Source organism: Vanellus vanellus (assembly GCF_965231255.1).
Source record: "Vanellus vanellus genome assembly, chromosome: 1".
In the NCBI taxonomy this organism is placed as follows: domain Eukaryota; kingdom Metazoa; phylum Chordata; class Aves; order Charadriiformes; family Charadriidae; genus Vanellus; species Vanellus vanellus.
This window is the reverse complement of record NC_138905.1, coordinates 61691609-61715212: the sequence shown is the minus strand read 5'-3', so window position 1 is coordinate 61715212 and position 23604 is coordinate 61691609. Positions and strand designations below refer to the sequence as shown.

General features: G+C 41.8%; 2 protein-coding genes across 2 annotated transcripts in view; one reads left to right on the top strand and one right to left on the bottom strand.

The window, feature by feature from the left end:
• Positions 1-3855: 3855 nt before the first annotated feature.
• NOPCHAP1 (NOP protein chaperone 1) lies at positions 3856-10596 on the top strand (the record flags this gene model as incomplete). The annotated part of the gene is made up of 4 exons (XM_082498416.1): positions 3856-3925; positions 5216-5302; positions 6991-7127; positions 9341-10596. 4 exons carry the CDS (start codon positions 3856-3858, stop codon positions 9521-9523), a joined length of 477 nt encoding a protein of 158 aa, XP_082354542.1. The 3' UTR covers positions 9524-10596.
• Positions 10597-11794: 1198 nt separating this feature from the next.
• ALDH1L2 (aldehyde dehydrogenase 1 family member L2) overlaps positions 11795-23604 on the bottom strand; it is a gene marked incomplete at both ends in the record, with an annotated part of 34920 nt that continues 23110 nt past the window's right edge. Inside the window, 11 exon segments of the mRNA XM_082490584.1 lie at positions 11795-11850; positions 12894-13093; positions 14443-14548; positions 15825-15990; positions 16707-16805; positions 18388-18484; positions 18748-18841; positions 19595-19682; positions 20067-20172; positions 20279-20349; positions 21068-21218. Coding sequence (XP_082346710.1) covers positions 11795-11850; positions 12894-13093; positions 14443-14548; positions 15825-15990; positions 16707-16805; positions 18388-18484; positions 18748-18841; positions 19595-19682; positions 20067-20172; positions 20279-20349; positions 21068-21218 — 1234 coding nt within the window.

The following is a 23604-nucleotide window of genomic DNA, read 5'->3' as shown; positions in this document are numbered from 1 at the left end:
GGGCAGGGGAATTATTCACTGAAATCAAAGAAAGAGACACAGCTATAACTTGAACTTACTTGACAATTAATCACAGAGTAGAAACTAGAGTAAGTCACATAAAGCTCCTATTTTGGGGCAGAAAAGTATGGGAAGAGCATAATTGTACCATCACATGTTAATTACAACGCTCATAAACAAACAAAAAATGATGATGGTTGAAGCCTGCTTGTACGCTGCTCGGGTACAGGCTCCAGGCTTGTCAAGCAACTGCATCTGCGGTGGCAGGTTCTGGCATATTTTTGTAGGTGCGAAAGGTGGGAACAGAAACGCAAGCGCATAGGGATGTAGAGAGTGCCAGGGAACAAGGGCCGCCGGAGGTGTTGGGCAGATCCTGTTGCACGTATAGAGCCCAAAGAAAGGGCTCCTTGTGAGGGCTACCTGGAGCAGCGCGGAATCATGCGCACCTGATGAAAAGAGCCGCGGGGGTTCCAGGAGGGCGGGCGGCCCTCACGCCCTTCAGCACCCGTGGGGAGGCCGCGGGACACCCGGGCAGGCCGGCCACCAGCCGGGATTCGGGGACGACGACGACGACGACGACGACGGACGGCGGCGGAGCGCGGGATGCGGCCGAAAGGAGGGGGCGGAGGGAGGCTGCGAGGGCGGGCGGCGGTCTCGGGGCCCGGAGTACAGGGGACGGGAGGGGGAGAGCCCTCTCGCACACGACGGGGGACGCCGCCGTGGACCGGCACCGTGCGTGGGAGGAGGAGGACCAGAAAAAGAAGGAGGAGAACGGGCGGTCCCGCCTGCCCCGCACCCGCGGCGCACCCCCGGCATTTGGGGTGGTGCGCGGCCACTCGTGAGGAAACTTCCTCCCCCTCCCCCCCCCCCCCCTTACCTCGCCGCCGCCACCTCCCTCGCCCCGGGGCCACCTCCCGGCCCCTCTCCCCTCCTCGCTGGCGGTCCCTCTCGGGCCGCGCCTTCCCCTCCCTCACCTGGGCGCGGGCGATGCCGGCAGCGGCCCGGGGTCCCGCTCCATCGCTGCGGCGGGCGGGGAGGGACCAGCCCGGCGGCGGTGACAGCTCCGGGGCTATAGGTGAGCGCCGCCGCCACTGAGCAGGCGCGGAAGCAGCTGGAGGTTGGCGGGCAGAGGAAGGGGGGGGCAGCCCCCGCGATGATGTGGCCCGTGATGTACAGCAGCAGCAGCAGCCGCCGCCGCCTTCACCGGCCGCTCCGACCCGGTGGCGGGCGGGGGAGGGGCTGAGCGGCGGGGGCGCGAGCCGCCGCCAACCGTCGGCCCGCGCCGCTGAGGGGAGAGGACAGGGGTGGGCAGCGGGAGGGGCCGGGCCCGCCATCGCGCACGGCCCGGCCCGGCGAGCCCCGGCCGCCCGTCAGCCCGCCGCCGCCTGCGCTGAGGGGAGCCGCGGGCTTCCCCTTCCCGCTGCGCCTTCTGGGCCCCCGCGGGTAGCCCGGTGCTCGGTGGCGGGGGGGGGGTGGTGCTGCCGCAGCGGCCCGGCCGGTACTCCGTAGCCTGGGGTGAGGTAGCGGGGAAGAAAATGCCGGGGCTCGGGGCCCGCCGCGGAGGCGCTGGGCCGGCCGGCGGGGCGGCTGCCTTTGCTTGCCCCGTGCCAGAAGCTTTCTTGGTGGTGAGGAGTCAGCGTGCTGTACCGGCCCCGGAATATCGGCTACTGGGAGGTTTTTGTTCTTTTCCTGCGGCTTGGCTAAGCATAGCTTCCTCAGAAATACATTATATTTTTGTAAGTATTTGGGTCAGTTGGAATATTCTTGCTGTTGCCCAGGTAGTCCGCGTACCCTGCACACAGCGCCGAGTGCTGGCACGCAAGTGTGCAAGTAGTTCCCCTGAAATCAGCTGCCGGTGCCAAACTAAACGCGGAGTCGAGGCCTTGCTGGGCCCTCTTAATCCGTCCTCAAAACTCTTGTTTTGAGACGCGATTTCTATTAATACATCAAAATAGTCAAGCCATCTAAATTTGTGCAGTTATTATAATTACTAGTATTATCCCTCGATTGTTGCTCTACACTTTGATGTAGAGAGGATGCCTTAAGTGGAAGGTAAAAGGGAAGATGGAGGAAGAAGAGAACCAGGATTTAGTGATGGTGACAGCAGCCAAGTCTACAGCATCTCTTTGCCTTTCTATTGACAGAACAAAAGGCGGCGTGGGCAAGAAACCAAGTGTCTGCCGTAAACTGGAGCTAGCTCCTGTGGTATGCGTGGAAAAGCAGAAACCTCAGCACGGGAGAATGTATTTGCAGGACCAGGGCCAAAAAAATCTGCACTATGGTAGTGAAATATACAGCATCAGCTTGAACTCTTGAGTCAATACTGCATTAAATTAATAAAGCAGCCCAAACCTCGGAGCTATTAATTCAGCAGTGAATGCTGTCTCAAGCCTGAATTTATTGGGAATTTGGGCTACGGATGCTGTTGCCCCCCTTAGTAGCAACTGTATGTATCCATGCCTTGTGTCCGTATGTATCCATGCCTTGTGTGTGCTCACGTGTGACACAGTGTGGATACATAGCTGGGCCACCTCGCAAATCAGATAAAGATTGCATCTGCCTCTGTTGCCAACAGGTTAGACTATAAACCTGAGGTTTGGGAATAGCACCTGAGGGTGCTATTTCTGGCTTTTCTAAACACTTGTCTTGTGATCTTGGGCAATCATTTCATCGCTCCCTATTAGAGGTTCCTTGACAGTGTTATGCCCCTCCCTCCACTGAAATCGCATAACACCCATGGATGAAACACATTATGTTCATACAATGTTATTTTGGGCTGCGTGCAATTGCAGAAAGACTCATTTTTTTGCAGCCCCAGACAAAAAAAATCCCCTCAGTCTTTGAGATTTTTCAGTCATCAAAGCCAGCAATAGGATTTTTCTGGGAAATGGAGGTTCTGGAGTGCAGTTGGGTAGAAAGGTGCAGAGCGGGCAGTGAATTCAGTGGAACACACCTAGAGCTGCCAGTGGCCTGGGAGAGCGGCCGAGGACACTTGCTTGGGCCGGTCTCTCCCAGGAAAACAGCAGTGCAGGCTCTTGCTTGAAGCCTTGCAGGAGATTTGCTTCTTGCTCCTTTGCATTTCTTAATTCTAAGATCCTGGCATCTGGATTGGGGTTTTTTTTGTGTGGTTTTTTTTTTTTCTTTTTTTTTTTTTTTCTTGTGTTCTTTGCCATGAGGGCATATAAACACTGGTTACCCGAGTACTACTTCTTCTCATTTGTGGCTTGGACTTCCCATCTTGTTTCATAAACCTCTCAGTTCTCTTTTTACAGTTTTCACATTGTCTGATGATAAACAGATAGGGACGGAAACTGCAGAACAAATCTTGAATGACAGGCTGGCCAGTGTCAGCTGAACTTGATGGTTGTGTAAAGTTTCATTTCCAAAAGGCAAATAAAATGCCCTCAGGGGCTGAAATTTAATTTTAGGCGCGTTTGTCAAATTCTGACAATGAAAATGGGGGAGTTTTCAAAGAAGAGCAGCTGCTGGCAGGCGTTCAAGTAACGTTCCCAGCTCGCAGCCCGGTTTCGTGCCCTCATTTCGCCTCCCAGTGATGGGACGGGCTTTTCGTGCCAAATCCTTTCATAAAGATTTAAAAATAGGGGGGTTTATTCCCTCTTGTAACGCGAATTATTTTCCTCTCTGCATTACCCAGATTTACGTGGGTGTAGATATTCGTGCCGGTTACCCGACGTCAGGAGAGGCGGTGACGCCGCGGACCCCCGGGGGAGCCCTTCACCCCCGCCGCGGCCTCGAGGCGGCTCTGGTCCTCCCGCCCTCCAGGGGGCGCTGCGCTGCGCTGCGCTGCGGCGGGGGGAGGGCCCGGCCCGCGGGCACTTCCGGGTCTGTCGGCGCATGGCGGGGGCCAGCGGAGCAGCGGGCCCGTGCGCCTCTCGGGAGCTGCTGACCGTGGGGCGCCGAGGAGGTGAGCGGCCTCCGTGGGGGGAGCCCCGCGGCCGGGAGGTGCGGCGCCGCTCTCCGAGCTGAGCTGGGTCTCCCTCCCTCCCTCCCCCCCGCCTTTCGGCCAGGCGCCGGGACCGACGCGGCGGAGCTCGGCCCGGCCGCCACCCGGGCTGGGAGGTGGGTGAGCCCCCGGCTTCCCCCGGCGGTGGGCTGTCTTGGAAGGGGGGCGGGTGGCTTTTCAAGCCACCTGGCTGCTAGAGATTCCACTTCTTGTTATATCTGGCGTGTTTTGAAAAGCTGCCGTTTTCCCGGGCACCGGTAGTGTAGTACGAAATAAATACGGGGGGAGGGGGGGGCACCCCAAATCAGACGTTAAATTAGTATCGATAGTCGTAACAACAGTTCTATGAGGATAAAAAAAGATAAAGCTTCATTTTTAGTTAGTGGTAAAGGGCTGACGGCTGTGTTGGCAGTCGTAACGACTAGCTTAGGTCATTAATGCCGTTCCTCCACATCATTTGGATTTTACGACGCTGCTCTGGAAAGTGCTTATTTAGGTCGTTCGCACCGGCGCTGATTGTGGGCGGCTCTCACGGGTCGCCACCGCACAAGTCACGCACGTGAGGGAGGGGATTTACCTCAGTGTAACTGGCACGTGTTGGTTGTTACCTCACTATGTTTTGCTGTGGGTTATTCCCGGTAGTTTCTCTATGTGTTGATAGCTGTCGCTAAATAAATCTTTGACAAGAGACTTTAAAAACCGTGGGACCTTTCTTACTTAAGGGACTTCTTACAGAGAAGTCACCTGCTGGGTCAGACCAGTGGTCCGTATAGCTCAGTATTCTTTATTCCAACAACTGTAATAGCAGGCGATAATTACAGGGCACTTGTTAGTTTAAGCACTGTGTGTTCCCCATTCTTGTAATTGCCTGGTACCTGCAATTGTAGGGGTAGGGATGGTAGGGGGTATGTTCCTTTTCATATCAGATTATGACTCTGCTGCCCTGAATTTGTCTAATTCCATGTTGAACCTGCTGACCGATCTGCTTTCACAGCCTCTTGTGGTAGCAAGTTCTAGACATTCACTGCCCGTTACGTACAGAAGTACTGAGATGACCACCCCAGAGACACATCAAGAAGCAGTATTTGCAGGAAAGCAGAGTGGAATTCCTGGAAAGAGAGACAGTTGAATTCTCATTTTTAGTCTTGTTGTAGAAAGGTGGAAAAGTAGCAGCAAAAAAAGAGCCTCACAGTTAAAATGTGATATTTGTGGTTGACATAGGTAAACATTCAAATATTTGTTTGTTTCCAGGGCTGGAAGAAACTTTGTTGATTAGTTCAAAATGTAGCAGCAAGAAGGCCACAACTTTACAGACAGTTAGGATGCCAAGGAGTGATGGTAAGTAGGACTTTGTTGTTGGAAGAGTGTCAAGTAGTAGGTGACATCTTTGACGTAATTTACTCCTGCTTCAGTGTTCTCCTTGCATTAGTAAAGGGGGGCACTCTTGTGTACTGTTTCTGCTGGTGCTAGGTCCTCTATTGCAGTTGCACGCCCCACAGGTGAATCTTATGTCACTGCTGCTTCTGCAAAGCTAGATTTCATGATGCTAGGCGTTGACAGCTGTTAAGTTTTAGGGACTTAGTTCTCCTTGCACAAATACTCGCACTGTCTGCGTATAGTCAACTCGCCAGGTTGTACCTTTGGTCTTCCTTTAGTCAGCTACTTTCAAATTGATGCAAGTTACGTAGATCACTTTCAGAACTTTATTTTTAATGAACATGCTGGCAAAATTATTAAGCCAGATCATATAACCATTCATTCATAACAAAATAATTTGAATGCATTAAGAAAACTTTTTTTTCGTTAATCAACCTTTGTTCCTTCTTTCTTAGTCAAAGTTACATATAGATTGCTAACATTCTCTTCAGTGTAACTCTGTGCATAAGAGGACATAGTGTAAAAATTGTTATTATTTGAAAGTAGTGTGGAGTTTTTCTCTTCATGAAAATACACCAGTTCTTTTGTCTCAGATCGTTCTTTTCCAGCATTGAGTTGTTGCTTTTTTGTTGATCTGGGCTTTTCATCTCTTTTCAGAAGTAATTTCGCATAAAATATTTGGTGTATAAAAACATTTAACTTCAAAGAGACTCCTGTCAGATTATTGTATTTTTGTGATTGAGATGAGATTTAAAAAGGAATAGAAAAACCAATTTGTCATATTAAGTTCTTTCTTGGATAAAAGCCTCTACAAAGATGACAGTGTTTCAGAGGTAGATTATACCTGTTAGACTTCTGCAGAGGTCACTCGGAATAGTACCTCTTACTTCATGGAGAATGAAAACTAGTGATTCGCTCATCTGCATGTGTGGAGCAGGAGACTATTTGAAGAAACTCTGGAGGCAGGTAAAGATATTCCCCTCCTCCATGGAAGGGAAATGGGTGTGATTCTCCTAATGACACTGATTGTCTTAAAATTGTTGGGAAGTCCCACTGAGCGTAGAGGATAAGTAGAGGATCTGTAGAGTATAAGTCCTTTATACTTCAACATAGATTATCTGTCTCTCTCCCACCATTGTAATTTCAGAGCCCCTTTTGATAATTATGTTGAACTTCCTTTAGTGTAGCGTGGCATCTATGCTACAGTGAATTTTTCCATCTTTGAGACCTTCAGTCAATACTTTAATAGGGTAAAAAGGAGGACGTAATTATATTTCCATTGGCGATAATGCTGATGTGGATGTTTCTCAAGATGGCACTCAATATGTATTTAAAACCATGGGATTTACAAGCAAGTTTTCTGTAAAGTAGTCAGTCACATTTTGTTTTAAGAATCTGAATGGAATTGTTGAAGTGATTTCTTCCTGCACCACATACTGACCCATAGCTTTGATATCTCTTTGCTGTTAATGTCTTGGGAGATTGAATACTATAATAAATCCTTTATTAAAACATCTTAAATATGGTAGAGAGCTGGAAATTACAGTTGAAATGGAATCTGCTTAAATGCTCAGATTTCTGAGGTATAAATGTATAAACTAACGTGCATCGGTTTGTATATATACATATGATAATTACTTCTTTTTCAGTTTTGGACCGAGTACAGAGCTTTTTACCACAGATGGCACATGCCAATGATGAGCTAAGAAGAAAAATGGTAACAGCACCAGCTCATCAGTTTGATATTGAAAATCTAGACAGTGCAACAGAAAAAGTTATAGAAATGGTAAATATTTACTATAATTTTTAATTTATGAAGTAAATTAAAATGTGATTAAAATAGTTTGATCTTAGAACGAGCTAATTTGGTAGATAAGGCTAAGTCTTTACCATTTTAGCCTGTGATCTGCAAATTCAAAGCATAGATGTAATAAAAATGCTTATTTGGTTAAAATTTACTACTTGTTTTTCATACTTGCAGAATTTAATGACTGGGGATTAAATAGTTTGAGGCCAGAATAAGACATACTTTTGAATCAGCAACTCTGAATCAAAACTAAGTCACGAATTGTATTTTAAATGTCTTGTGGGTAATTTGGTTTGGAAACTGGACAATGTAAGGCGTAGTGAGGCATAACAGAAGGGTTTAGTATAAGAGTAATAACTGGCTTTCAGCTGTGCTTTGTAGGAATTTTTAGGGCTGGCTGTAGGTCTTGGGTTTAGAAAAGTTTTAGTGGTGGTGTGATGCTTTATGACTGGTATTTGTCTATTTATTTACATTCACATCAATATTTTCTTTCTGTTTTTAAGTGTAGTGCTGCAGCCACATGCTCATGTAAGAAAATTTTAATACGAAGGTGATGTGATATGTGTACGTCCCAGACAAGTGCCTTCTGGCCTGCAGATCTGCAAGATAAAAAGCAGAAATAAGGCAGCCTGGGGTTTGGGGGGTGCAAGCTGTCAGAAAACTTGCTACTGGTTGGATTCAGAGTTCTTGTAGGTTGTATCCAGCCTACATGCAATAGGTTGCCTGGTGCTTGTGTATACTGAAGAATTCCAAATAAATAGTGAGAAAATGAGGTGGATCATGAAAATTATTTGGTTTAATATGCTTAAGTGGAATGGGCAACTTGGACAGGATTTTAAAAAGATTTTGCATGTGACAGTGTCCGAGAAGTGTCTTGGCTTTGTAACAAACAAGCCAGGAGGCCTCGTGATTAATAGCATAATGCTATTTGCAAATCACTGAAGAAAATTATTTGCATCTCAAATTCCTGTATTTTGTTTTACAGCATACAGAAAGTTTTTGAGGTGAGGATTGTCAGTTTAAGACAGGTATTTTCAGAGAGAAAAACAGACCTCAAAAATCATGGCTCTGCATATGGAAGTATATGATTACTTTTGCTTAAAAAATATCCTGGTGGTTTAAACTACTTGCTATTTTGCAGTAGTTGTAGTGCCATGAACACTACTAGGTTATAAGATATGAACTATATTAATAAATATATAACCACACGTTTGTATATATATCATGACCTCTTGTACACTAAATGGTTTCGTTTGAAATCTTTACTGAAAATTACAGTTTTGATGGCTCCTGCACGTCAGTTTAAATATCTGGACTGCCTGAGTTCAGCTATCAACTCGTTTCTCTCTTTGATAATGATATAATGTGGTGGTTTAACCCCAGTCAGCAACTAAGCACCACACAGCTGCTCGCTCACTCCCCCCCCAGCAGGATGGGGGGGATAATTGGAAGAGTAAGAGTTGGAAAACTTGTGGGTTGAGATAAAGGCAGGGTAATAAGTAAAGCAAAAGCCACGCACGCAAGCAAAGCAAAACAAGGAATTCATTCACTACTTCCCATCAGCAGGCAGGTGTTCAGCCGTCTCCAGGAAAGCAGAGCTCCACACACGTAACGGTTACTTGGGAAGACAAAACACCATAACTCCAAACGTCCCCCCCTTCTTCCCTCAGCTTTATATACTGAGCATGACATCACATGGTATGGAATATCCCTTTGGTGAGTTGGGGTCAGCTGTCCTGGCTGTGTTCCCTCCCAACTGCTTGTGTCCCCCCCCCCGGCCCTCGCTGGTGGGGTGGTGTGAGGAGCAGAAAAGGCCTTGACTCTGTGTAAGCACTGCTCAGCAATAAGGAAAGCATCCCTGTTTTATCAACGCTGTTTCCAGCACAGATGCAAAACATAGTCCCATACTAGCTACTGTGAAGAAAATTAACTCCACCTTGGCCTAAATCAGCACATATAGAAATGGCCTTATATTTGCTATAGAGCAATATAAATTACGATTTAAATATTTAGGAATCTGTTCATGAATGATATTTGCCATAATCCTAGGAGAACTCAAAAGTCTTTCTCATGGTGGTTGTGGTTTTCTTATGACAGTAGGCTGTTTCATGTGTTTGTTTTATGTTTTACTCAAATGACAGAAGTGGTATAGAAATGTATAATGTGTTAACTCAGGTGTTTTTTTTTTCCAGAACGTGGCTGTAGTTGAACTGAGTGATTCTGATACAGATGAAGAGATACTAACTTCAGAAGATGACTCAGACTCTGAAGATGACTGTACAACTGATGAAGTGACAATAGACAACATTAAGTTTCCTAAACAAAAGGAAGAAAAGGGCAAAATAGAAATTTTGGACAGCAAAGTGAATGAGTAAATCCATTTTTATTTTACTTTAAAAAAAACCAAACAAATTGTGTTTTATTACTTTGAAGACTTGCCCCTTAAAACTGTCTTGTTGCCCAGCGTAGCATCCCTCAAGATCATGTGAAATGCTATAGTTTACATGGTGGAGAATTCAGGATCCTCTCATGACTGAGGCAAGCTGGATTTTTGAAGAATTAAGTACATTTTTATTCATCAAACAATATGGAAATGAACTTCATGGTAGGTTAGACTAAGAAAGCAGCTAGAATTTGGGGCACTTGAACTAAACTTAATTCTTGTTCTCTTGCTTTGTTGAAGAACGGTTTTTGTAGTGCGCTAGAAGTTTTTGCTTCAAGGGCAGGAAAGAGTTGACTAGGAAAAAAGCTTGGTTTTTTATATTCCGTGGCCTGTGAAGTGTTATGTACAATGTCTTCAATATTAAACATTATCTTAAAGTACATCAGAGGTATGTCTACATTGCATTCATGACAATAACTGTTGAACACTAAAGCAGTGGCTGTGGCCATTTCAAGATGAGCTAGCGTGGGTAAGGACAGCCATGACTCGGAGTTCAGCAAAGGATTACTTACCCTCTACGCCTGCACTGAGCTCCGTATCATTATGGGTAGGTTACTAGCTCGTATCTGGAACATCAGTGGCCATAGTGCAGATACCCTCAGTACTTAAATGTTCAAGTCTCCCTCTCTGGTGTTAGAATTGCTTTAACCTACACTTTTCATCTCCCACTTTTCCTGCCACATGTCTGTCCTCTCCGTTTTGTTAACAACTGTTACTGCCACAAGAATAAAAAGGTGAATTTTCAGCTGGCCTGTATTAAGGTTAGCTTGAAAGAGTTGTGAAACCGAAATCAGTGAAAGTATGTCTCATTCGTACTTACCTCAGATTGATCAAATACAATGATTTGGGCTGTTGTATTTACTTCATGATTCTGTTTGCATTTCAGAAGTATCTATCATGCTCCTGGATGTCATTGTTTGTTTCTTAAAGGAACTTTGTATTTTCTACACCATTAAAGCAATTTTTTCTATATTGTATTTGCTCAAATATTAAACTTAATGTCAAGACTTGAAACCTGCAATTATTTACAGAATATTTTGAACCTCATACTATAAGCTATAGTTTTAATAGCTGTTATTGCAATATTTACGATAAGAAATAACAAGGGCTTTCTTTCACAATGTGGCTTCTTAAAAATAGAATCAGGGGACGATTTACGGGCATTAACTGATTAAACCACAAAATATTTTAGTGAAGGGGAAGGGTGGGAGTCAAAGAATGGGACTGCTACTTTAAATGGCAGCCCACAGATCAGATTAAGATTTGGGTGGAATTTCACTCAAAGAAGAGCAAGTGGTCTTAGTAGGCTTAGTTCGTTAGATATGGTCTCAATCTATGGAAAATTTCCTTCAAATGGAAGAAACTTTGAAAGCCAACATCTTAACTCAGTTATTTTACAAGAGATTTTCCTGTAGACTAAAAAGAAAAGAAAGTATGAAATAGAAAGTAATAATCCTGCTGCATAAAACAGGGATAACAGTCCATGTGCACAGACACAAAAAGTGATTTTAATTGTTAATGTAACCACCTTTCAAATTGCAGGCAGATCACACATTCCATATCAACAAAAAGATAGAAAATATTTTCAGTAACTTTAGCTTGATATGCATAGTTTAACACTGATGTTGAACTCTGTATGTACTATACAAAGATCATAGTAAGTGCACTTTCTTGCATTGATTTACTTCTTATGGCACAAAGGTTTTCTGTACTGCTGAAGAATCACCAGAGCAGAATGTTTAATTGCTACTGTAAAACTGGTTTATAGCAAAATGGCATAATCGGTATGTTTTAGTTCAACTTTAAGACAAGTCTAATGACTATGGATTTTAAATGGTCATGTCAATATTATGTTCACACAAATAAGAAGTAGGCATGTGAGAACTCATTCTTTAGTTGCATTTAAAAAAACAAACTGAACCATGTTTGGGGGATTTTTTGCTGGGGGGGGTAGCTGTGCTAACAACTGCTGCTGCATAATTTAAGTAGCTTCAGGTTAATTTCCAAATGGTTTCATCAGTCAGCGAGACTAAAATTTAGATCTGATTTATAAAAACTTTTCCATGGAATGGGTGTTTTGTTCGGGTTTTTTTTAAGTTGTAGCACTGCAGACAGCATATCCTGGGCATGGTATTAAGTGCTTCATGGAGTCATTAAGATTCAACCTCTGCCAAAAGTTTACTTTCCAAGTGAGGCTGTTACTTTAATATTCCACAGTGATAGCCTTGGTTCTGAGATATTCATGAAGAGCTTCTTCACCTGTACAAGCACAATATTCACCAGTTAGATTAGCAGCTAAATGAGAGAATTTTGTCAGACAGTAACTGTATTATTAAGAAAAAAAATTAAAATGCTTTAGCCAATATTGGGATCCTTAAGGAACAATGTAAACTAATTAACTTACCCTCCTACTGAGATTTACAGAACTGGTTTGACAAGAAGAGGCCAAACCCAATAGATGTGGAGAGAAAAAGGAGCTGGAATTAAACAAGCAGCTACCTGGGTGGGACTGAAGCACTGGCAGTCCCTAGATGGCCACTGGGGGCTCATAGTTGAATTTATGAACTTTGGTTTGCCTATATTAAAGTTTCTAGGTAAAGAAGCAGTGCCAAAATTGGTAATTTTTTTCCCCTGATACTATTAATCATTTTGTTTTCAGGAAATGTCTGATACTTGCTAGAGATTCCAAAGGCAAAATCTGTTGTCACTGAATTTTTTTTTTTTTTTCATTTTTCTTTGCCACGAGGCTCGATCTGCCCAAACTTGTAAAGTTTCTTTGACAGAGTAGACTTCACTTCCTTTAAAACTGGTTTTGAAAAGAAAATATTTTTTTAATGCATCTTTCTCTGTGGCTGTTGGCAAATTTCGTTGACATTTTAAGGCATAAAAAGTTGCCCATGCTCTTACAAGTTTAGAGGAGAAACCTAAGTTAGTGCTCTTTCTGAGGGAAAGGAAAGAAGATTGTGGCCAATACCTTTGCTGCTTGACAGCATTTCGTAGCCTGTACGCAGCTCTGGACAAGCTGTAATGTGACTGCTCTGAGACGAGTTGAAGAGGAATATTCTGTGTGCCGTAGCATTATTTAGCAAATGTACAGGAAGGGCTGAACTGGAGGGAATATTGAGGCAAGAATAATGTATGGTTGGGAGAGGAACTAGATTACTGTAACTGGAGGAGTGTAGGAGATGCAGGAAAGGCATCCATAGCTGATGTTTTACTGGATACGCTGTACCCAGGTAAGGTGGTTTTTTCATTGATTTGAACTGTCAGATGAGAAATGAGGGAGGGAGAGAGCAACTTACCTAAATCTTTCCCAAAGCCAGACTGTTTAAATCCACCAAATGGTGCTGCCACATCAGTTTTGTTATACGTGTTAATAAAAACTGTTCCAGCTTCTAGCTTTTCACTGATGTAGAGAGCTTTACTTAGGTCTTTTGTGAAAACTCCTGAAGCTAAGCCATATTCTGTGGTATTTGCCCGTCGCAGCACTCCATCAACATCCCTGCAGGGGAAAGAAATGATTTAATTGCAACTAGGTAAAATGAACAAGTGTTAGTAACTTTTCACCTTCAGTGTCATTGAAGCACCTTTTCCCATGCTCGCTCTTCTCCAGTTAGCTTTTCTGAAGACAACTTATTAAGGACTAATCTGTGTGTCAATCTGACAGATTTATGGGAATTCATACCTTTGCTTCAAACTTGTAAAGCTTGTGACCTTACATTTCAATGGTTAAGATCTACACTAAGAAATGCCAAAGGAAAAGTTGCACTACGCATACCAACTTCTCTCAGCTACAGTACAACTTGGGGTTTAGAGCAATACGAAAAGGCTCGTAAAGCAGAGCTTGGCAGCAGATTATGAATCAGTTTGCTAAAATTTTGGCCCTGCTTTACAAGTTAATGGAGAATAAGTGCTGAAACTCAGACTTGTATTGAGACACAACATGCTCAGGCCGTGTCGAGAGTGCTATTTTCTATTTGCATCTCATCTCCATATAGCTTCAAAAATCCATGATAATTTAAAACTTTAAAAACCTCAGTACGGTCCCTTATCACTATACAAAATCTATAGGTATGAAGGGTTAACTGTGTGTCAGGTTCTTAACTGCATTATCAAACTGCAGAAAATGACACCTGGTGGAAATAGTTATATGAAGTTTCTATATAGGGTTTTAATCTCATTTGTGTGTAAAATAATTCCTATGGTTTGGAATGAAAGCTATTAAAAATGGCAACCTACAAAATATACAGAGGGATTTTCATTTGCAACAGTAATGTGCCAACATTACACAATGCACAACAACGCTATGCGGTCTTTCGTGACAATGAGAAAATTAAGTGATTCCACTGGAAAAAATGTAATTTGATCAAGCTGTTGCAATTACCATATCAACTTCAGCAAAAATATTTCATTGAATATATTTTTAAAATATATATACATAATATTTCACTGGAACAGGCTCCCCAGGGAAATGGCCATGACACCAAGCCTGTCAGAGTTCAAGGAGCGTCTGGACCACGCTCTCAGTGACATGGTTGGACTCGATGATCCTTATGGGTCCCTTTGAACTTGAGATGTTCTGCGGTCTATGAATACTAAGTCTTATTTAAGAATTGGCACTTATGGTTGCATTCTATCCTGTTACACACTGTTAATAGCATTAGTTCTACATCAACATGGAGCAGGATACCCTTTACTAAAGAGGGTATGTTCTCAGAATTTAGCTGGAAGAGGATGTAGGAATTCAGACTGGTCTTACAAGATTTAACAAAATCATACTACGTATGTTACCATTTCTACACTTAGAGTGAAAATGAGAAAGTTTCTAACAGTAACCAGAGGAGAACGTACCCATTTTTAAATTTAGAAATCACCATCACAGGACCAAAGGACTCTTCCTGGGCAATATACATATGGTCTTCAACATCAGTGAATACAGTGGGTTCCATGAAGAAACCTAAACAGAGGATAGAGCATCATTTAAGCATGGTGAAAACGCTTCATGGTTTGTATTGTCCAGGCCACCTCTTTCCCATACTCTGAGGTCATAGATACGTTGCAACTTGAAACAGAAAATATCAAGATTGATATGAATGAAGATAGGGAGATACATGTGTGTAAGCCCCAGTGAAACGGCAGGTAAAAGTTAAAAGAATGGCCTCTATTGATCAGAGCAACAAGGTGTGCTGTTCCCTGCCAGGCCAGAAGGTCTGCATGCCACAGCCCAGGGGACGCCTTGGGGGAAGACCCTGCACTCGGGCAGCAGGAAGACAAGGTTACAGGATGTTGCAGAGGCTACTGGTTTCCCTTTTACTCAACAGAAAGATAGACTGTAACCTGATCTGTATAATCTGTATAATCTGTATAATCCAAACAAGGAAAAACATGCAATGGGCAGCAACTTTGCCTAAGATTTATGGATGCTGAAGTAAAGAAAATTCTGAGGCAAAGAACCTCTTCATAACAACTGTTCATTTCTAAAGGGTTTAAAAACCTGTCCATAAACTAGTTCATCATTGCCAGTCAAGAAGTGTCCTGGTGTTAAACACAAGCAATCCTGGTCACCTACGTCTTAGTGACTGAGTGTATTTCAGTTTGAGCGGGTAAAATCAACTTCAGAAGTTTTCTATAATTGCCTCCCCTTTTCATAAGATTTCCCATTTAGCTTTGTTACACTGTTTTCATATGGTTACAAATCTCCACTTTAATTTTATTTGGGGATACAATCATTATGTTTTGAAACTCTGATGCAAACGTTTCTCCTCCACAAAGGACAGATGTCCATGAGAAAATGTTGTCTCCGTGCCTTCCCATTAAACTTAGCATACATACTCGTTAGATAGCAAAAAAGGCTTCTTATAATAATACCTTCTGCAGACTCTGCTAGCAGTTTCCTCAGTCATCTTTAGTGTTTTGTTGATCTAGATGGATATGCCTATGGCTCTTGATTGGTCAAGGATGTTGCAGAAAAGGCCTCAACGCCTCACAAACAACAGGAATAAATGAGCAAAAGATGCCTGTATAGACTAGATTCTGATTCAATTTTGTATGTAACGCTTCAATTGCACAGCTTCTCTTAATATAAGACTCGAAAGCCCCGTTCTCAAGTGTTACCTTGGGTTTACCTGGTACTGTTCCCATGATATTGCTACTTCACATAATGCAGCAGAAACAACCATGATGGCTTTTATTTCAAGCGTAAAAGTTCCAAAGACTTTTGAACAGTATTTTACCTGGTCTACGTACTTGTCTTCCTCCATACACTAGCGTGGCTCCTTCTTTTACTCCAATTTCACAATATTGCAGCAGCTTTTCCAAATGCGCCTTGTGATTTTGTGGACCGTGATCCGTAGATCTATCGAGCGGGTCACCAATTTTCATCTTTTTTATTTCTTCCACCTATGGGTTACCCAATTAAAATGGATTTACATAACAGCAAATAGTTGTTCAAGTGGCCAGTGATTTGGGATGCTTCATTGTTTGTACTATGAAGTTTGGCTCTAAGAAAGGGCTGGATTCTTAGAAGGTGGAATGCTCTTCTGTTTCTAAAATGACGGTTTTTATGGTGTCTTATGTTCGACAATTTCTGCTTCTGAAAGTTTTTGATGCTGTTTATATGTATTCACTCTCTTCTGCTATTAAGATAGGCATGTAAAATGTTAGCTTATACAGTGGTAAACGAGTTACGACAGTTCTTGAGCTAGATAAATGAATTTTCCAGTGGCACAGTGTGGTGACTATTAGATTTTTAATAATGACCTTTGTATTATTCCAGCTACACTTCCAATATGCTTTTTTTTAAACTTCACTGCAGCCTTCAATCACATTGACCTAAGTTCAGTAATCTTTTTAATCTTAATTCCCTAGTCAAATATGAATTATTACTTAAGGTACAATATCTACTTCGTTGCCACTTATCTGTGCATTACTGATGAAAATATCTCCTTTCAGTGCCTTCCTTTTAACCCTATAAAGAGAAGCAACATTGCTTATCATAAGCAATAATGAGAATTTAAACAACTGAAAATTAGAAGAAATGCAAACGTCTATAAAACTAGTGGCTCTTCATGCTGTAGTAAAGCATCTGTTTAAATTTTAGTCCTTGAATATCTTACCACTTTTCTAACAAATTCATCATGGATTGATTCTTCCACAAACAGCCTGCCAGCTGCAATGCAGTTTTCTCCTTTGTTGAAATATACTGCTCCCATACCCTGATCAGGGAAAAAAAAACATTAATATTTATATGCATCCTTTTGTTCGGTCTTCCTTTCATTCTGTTCCCTTGTGTTGCATTCTGTGTTTGTGACCCTCAACACGTAATGCTTTATGTAAAGGGACATCATCAATGCAACAAGCAGACTAATGTCATAACTGGCAAACACACTTCCATGAAGACAAACGGCTCAGGATGAACTCATTAGCACTGCTCTTTCCATTTCCATCAGTGTTCCACAGAAACACCTGCTGCAGCATCACAGAGAAGAGGGCTGGCAGCACGACCAGGGAATATAAAACTGCGAATCCAGTGAGCAATACTGCTTGTGTCAAAAGTTGCATGTCACTGAGTGAACACCACCTAACTAATCTGCAGAGAACCTACTATTTCAAGAGTGTGGATTCAGACCCCATGCAGCTTGTTCATTTTTAGTTACCAAAAACTGACACCTGCCATTGTTCTTCCAGAGGGAAGGAAGAGCAGGGCAAATAAAATTAAAAAAAAAAAAAAAAAAGTAGTTTTCTGGTAGCTGCAAAGGTCTGGGGTCCTGGCATTAGTAGGTATGACCGGGATCATGTGCTAGTGTCAAGTGTGTGTCAAAAAAGCATTGTTTCACAATCATTTAAAGCCATCAATGCCAGACATAGCTCAGCTCTGCGTCACCCTCTCACTTCTACAGCTGAGAACAGTGGTAGGGCCAAGCAGTGCGCTGACCGCAAAGATTCAGCTTTTATTATTTACTTCTTTATTATTTACTTTTATTATTTACTTTACTACTTTATTATATCTTCACTGTGCAGTCACTCAGACTCTTGTCCTGCCACAAGACACTCAAAAAATGGGGAAAGTGTATAATAGTTTCTTCCTGGTAGCAGTACCTGCTTATGCTGGTTTAAAGAATTCACAGAATTAGCACTTTGGGTAAGTACAGCGCGGAAGACCTTTGTTTGCTTCTTAATGAGCAAACTGCACCTGCTGTCATTTTGATGAATCAGATTACCTGAGCAGGAAACAACCTCTCTAAATCCACTGAATTTCTCATTTGCACATCTTATTTATGAACTTTAAACACGTTATGGCTGTTTGGGAAGGTGGATTATCATGATCAACGATGAATTAAGAACTATACAGCAATAGGGAGCTCAATGTATGTTTTAATTCACTTTCAAGCTTTCATTTTTTAAGCCCCTTTTTTCTTGAGTATCAGATTTTGACAAATCAATTTTAATGTGTTAACTTGCTTAATGAAAATACTTTCCAGTTACATCATTTTGTTGTATCTTCTAATGTAGATTTCTTATAGTACTGATGCCTGCTTTTTTGGTGCAGCGTGAACAGTTTAATTGTGCTGGCATAAAGAAACATCCTGTAGAAAAAGAGTCTAACAGATTGGATGATTTTTCATGCAAGGGCTCCCTACTGCAGTTTTTGGCAAGTCAAGAAGAATACTGCAATACTGTGAGGATGTGTCACAAAGGCTTTAAATCACAGAATCACAGAATAGTCAGGGTTGGAAGGGACCTCTGGAGATCATCTAGTCCAACCCCCAAATATAATTCACTTTGAAGTAACATTACCATTTTTACGGCTCTGTCAAGTTCACAGTCACTGAATATGATCAGTGGTGATTTACCACCAAGTTCAAGTGAAACTTTCTTCAGATTAGTGGCTGCACTGTAAAAAATATAAATAATCATATATAAACATATAATCATATAAAACTTTTTAAATAGCTTATTTCATTATTTCCTTTGAATCATACCTAGTGAAAATGTATAAACCTCTATTTTCCAGTAGTAACTTAGTAGAATTCTACATAAATGTAAAAAACCATGTAGTTATGCTTTTCTCTTGCTACTGCAGGCACAATATAGATAATAAGATACTTCAGAACTAGGTTAAACAGTGTTTATTTATGAATCTTTTGCTGACAGTACCTCTTCATGATCTGTTTACCAGTTGGTGTTGAACCAGTGAATCCAACTTTGCGGACATCTGGATGTTCAGACAGGTGCTGACCCACTAAGCCACCTATTGGGGTGAGGAAAACACTTTAACTGGAGAGTACATAGGCAATTTTTACTATTCCAGCAGCAGCACTGTAACACAGAAAGAGCTAACAATATGTCAATTAAGTGCAATACCACATCCTTATTTATATTTACAGCTTTACTCATATGACTATGAAAAATCTCGTTAGTTAACTTGGATCACATTAGTGTCTCCAAATTCCCTCATTTGCCTGGATTAAAGAACTTCCCTCCCTAATATTCCACTGTAGGTGGAATAATCTAATCTGTAACAGAGCCTGACGCATACTTTGACACTTTTCTTCCTTAGGGGAAAGAGGAAAATGGTGACATCAGGTAACATGGTGTGGACCATGACTTACCTATAGTGACCAATATGCATCTCACCAGCTTGCTTTAGGTGTCACAGTCACATTTAAATACTTCCAAGTGATGATAAGATTAGGAGAAAAAATGAAGTTTCACAATCAAGTGAAATATGTAATACACTCTTTTTCAGAGTATTCATGCTATTTACGTGAACTTGTGAAGCGTGTAGGCTGACAGCTCTTACCACTAGCTAGAGCCGGGTGACAATACAGATTTTTCCAATTCTGTTCTGGAAATATGTGAAATTGCTGTATGGCATAGATGCAAGCCTACTACCTGTGAAGGTACATGCACTTATGTAATAGGTCTTCAAAAAGGTAAAATACTAGTTCACTAGTTTTAGCATGACCAATTCTTCCAGAAAAAATGGTTATTGAAGGTTTACCTGAACCAGGCAGAATATTTATAACGCCCTTAGGAAATCCAGCTTTAGCTGAGAGTTCTGCAAACTTCAAGGAAGTCAGAGGTGTGACCTAAGTAGAGACATTTAGCTTAGGTTTCCTATTTTAATTAAATGCATGGCGATATCTTTTACATTCAATACATCTTAATTTTGACACAATATTCATCTTCTTACTCACAGTATTGACAAATTAAAAGTGATGGCCTCTTGCAGAAAAGAATTAATTCTTGAAATTGAGAGTAGCATCAGAGCAGAATTGCAGACAATCAGTACCTTGCAGCATCATGGCAATTTGTATTACTATACATGCACTTTAAAACATATGACAAGGTCAACCTATGGGTACAAATCACAAGGCCAACCTATGGGTGAAATCTGCTAGATTGCCTGAATTATTTTGCCTGAACAAATGGTGGAAGACCCGAGCCATCTGTACATTCCTTTTTGTTTTTACCTGAGCTGGCTTGAGTACAAGTGTGTTGCCTGCAGCCAAGCATGCTGCGCTCTTCCATGCAAGCATCATCAGTGGGTAATTCCAGGGGATAACAATTGCACAGACACTTAAGGTAGGGGAAAAACAGAGAAAGATTACATTTTTCATGGCAGCTTTTGAATGGCTTTTCTGTATGTCAAAGCTGTCACTAAGAAGAAAAAAGTGATACTTACCCTATTGGCTCTTTCTTGGTGAATGTTAGATTATGGTTTGGCCGGGCCTGGTTGATCGGAATTGTAGAACCCTAAAAGACAGTGGAGGGACAAATCTTGGTACTGTTTAATCATTTTTATTATAAATATATTGGGTATATAAGTATGTTTTGGAAACCCCCGGAGTAGGCTTCAAAACCAGAAGCATTTCTGCATCAGAGAAAGGGACAGGGATTCTTCTACTGTATGTTTTCCTACTATGGATACTGTAGCCAACTCCTGATTTTCAGTTGGGTGAAATAAAAGCACAGATAACAAAAGTATGGAAGAAGATAAAGTGAGGGTCTGAGGGTTTAAAAAAAGCTGAATGATATTCTTGATTGCGGATCTTCAAGATACTTGAGGAAATGCTGTTGAACCTGTGCCATGTGCGCTGCGCCATCAAGCAAACTCACCGGCCTTGGTCAGAATGTGACATAGCACATGAGTCTTTGCACTTATCCGCATGATGACCACAATGACATTCTGCTCCATGAATAATCAAGAGCTGACTAAGCATGCATATCCACTGTGACACCTCAACAGATTTCTTAGATATTGAGAGTCACACTCCCAATCCATATACTCCAATTGGAAGCAGCCTGTCCTTTTGTATTGCCAGGGAGACCCATTTTAGGTAAAACTCTAATTTTGTTTTATTTTTTGGTTCCTTGATTACTTTTGCTAATGCTACTTTTTGGCACTGTGTCAGGAAAAAAAAAAAAGTAGAGAAGCACTGCCATTGACTGTTCCGTTTACATATTCACTTGCCTGAATTTTGTCACACCATCCAGCAAAGTATCTGAATGTTTGCACAGACATTCCAACATGGGTCTTCAAAGCTAAGGTATAGACAGCTCCTGAGTCAATGGACTCTATTGTTGCTAACTCTTCTTGATGTTCTTCCATCAGGTCTGCAAGTCTTTAATAAAAACATCACAATAATTCACATCAAAGACAAGTGACATCTAGCCATTGACAGTCTAAAATGATATTTGGTATGGCAAAGAACCATAATTAAAATAGCATTCCCACTGAATTTGGAGGTGGAACACTGGAGCCACTGCTCATTAATATCGGCAAGGGCTTGAACAATTGCCTGTTAAAGTCTGCAAATGTCTTCACATTGGCTATAGTAGACACTGGATGAAGACATGAACTGTGAAAACTTACCCGATTGTTCAATTACGGTTTTATAAATACAATAATAATTAGATGTGCTCTTTTTCTTTAGCTGTACTACAAGGAATCAATTTAGAAAATCAGACAAGTAAGTCAGAAAGCAAATACACAGTAACATAAGAAATGTCAAGTAATCAAAAGTACCAAGAAGAAGTACTCAGGATCCTAGCTTAAAATTTGAGAAACCTAGCTTTGTAATACTGTTTTGTATTGTCTGAACTTGGACTGAAATACTGAGATGCTTCAAAGGCACAGAGATGTCCAAAGACAGGGCTCCTAAGCTGTAATGCAAATTGAATTTTATATGCCTTGGTACATTTGAAAATGTGGCCCATGGTCTCCTTGGGAGTCAAGTTCTCCATCTGTTAGATTTATGAAGCAACACAGTGAGGTGTAAGTAAGACTGTGGTAAATATTATCGAGTCAATAGTAGCTGCCAGAGTGTCTCAAAAATGCACCTGCACAGACAGATACCTATACTTATAAGGACCTTTTGTAATATTAGTGGTCCCTTGCTCAGGCAGAGAGGTCTGTTTGCATGAATGAATTTTTACGTTCAGTCTTAGATCTCTCATATGGCAGTGAAACAGATGCATCAATGTTTTTCTTAAGCTTCTGTCTGTGTTTTGGTACTTAGACATATAATCAATGCTCCCATGTGATTTTTAAGAGCTTAAGCAAGTGCATTTGAGCTTAAGCAAGTGCATTTTAGATCCTGTAAAGAGTATTCAAAACTGGGTGTGAAACCTATTTTTCCACTACGTCAATTCTACCCATTCAAAGCATTTGCAGACACGTGGAAAAAAGCGCTTTAATACCTGTTTTAAATGTAACTTGGAAACCTAGCTACAGATCAGGGCATCAGCAGTAGTGTATAAAAGAATGGATATGGCATGTCAGGGGCAAAGGAGAAGGTTCCATTTAATGCATGCTTAATATCTTCTATTAATGATTTTTTAAGACAAAGTAACGGGGGGGGGGGGGCTAGTAAAGTAAACAGTAGGGGCTTTAATGGTATGAACTTTCTCTTTGTTTCAACACTCAAAACCTCTAATCTGAACAGAGGCCAGAGAAAAGGGGACCTTGTTTGAATTAAGGTGGACCAGGGAGAGCCTTCATTCATACTGGGAACGGTTTGCAACATAAACACTCTGGTATAGCTATCCTAGAGAGCCAGTCACCAAAGCAGAGAAGAATTTAATCCAGGAATAATCTATGCAGTGTAGGGGAATTACATATTCCATATGCCTAACATGGTTATGCTTGCAAATCTTGCAAGCGTAAAACACAGAACAGTAGTTCTAAGACCTTAAACATTTCTCTTCGGGGCAGAGTCAAACTGGGTTCTCACGCACTCTACATTCCTAATACAAATTAAACCCAAGTTTGTACATGCTTTGAATCTGTGCACATGTGCAATTAAAGAGATCAACTGTATGTAATTTTAATATGAGTTCTGACTTGCCCATTTTCTGTTGTGATGACTACTCAACTTTTTAGAGTCCTGCAGGCCTTTTTCCAAGGCCTGGTCATATACTTTATGAAATGAGCAGATTTTTCAGTTTTGCTTTCAGTCTCTTTTGCTAAGATGCCTGCAATGTCTTGTAAAACGTGTGGCATTTTTTAATACTTTTTTATTTTCAATTACATCTACATGGTTCATAAGGATATGGTAAAAGAGGGGAGGGGAATTTACATCCAAAGCATTCAACAAAGTAAAAAGTCTTACAGCTATATTAATGTGATAAGAAATGATCTGCTGCATACACTACAGCAGGACACAGACCCATGTATCCCACGTGCAGCATCACATTTCCCCCTGCTTCTTCCTTAGGTGCCAGAGCACAGACATGCAATGGATTCCCTACTCCTTTCCGTCTTGCTAGGCTAAACCATTACGAGGACAGGGTCATCTCCTAGTTGCGTATTCCAAACCTCTGAATCAGATGGATCTTCATTTTCCAAATCCTCACAGATGTTACGCAGAGAGCAGTGACCCACCCCTGCTCACAGACTGTTATTTTGCCTTGCCATCCAAATGCATAGCCTCCACCATCCTGCAGCTGCTCACTGTGCAACTGATCCTTCTTCTGCTGTGTATTCTGACGCCCAGGGCTAACGCCCTG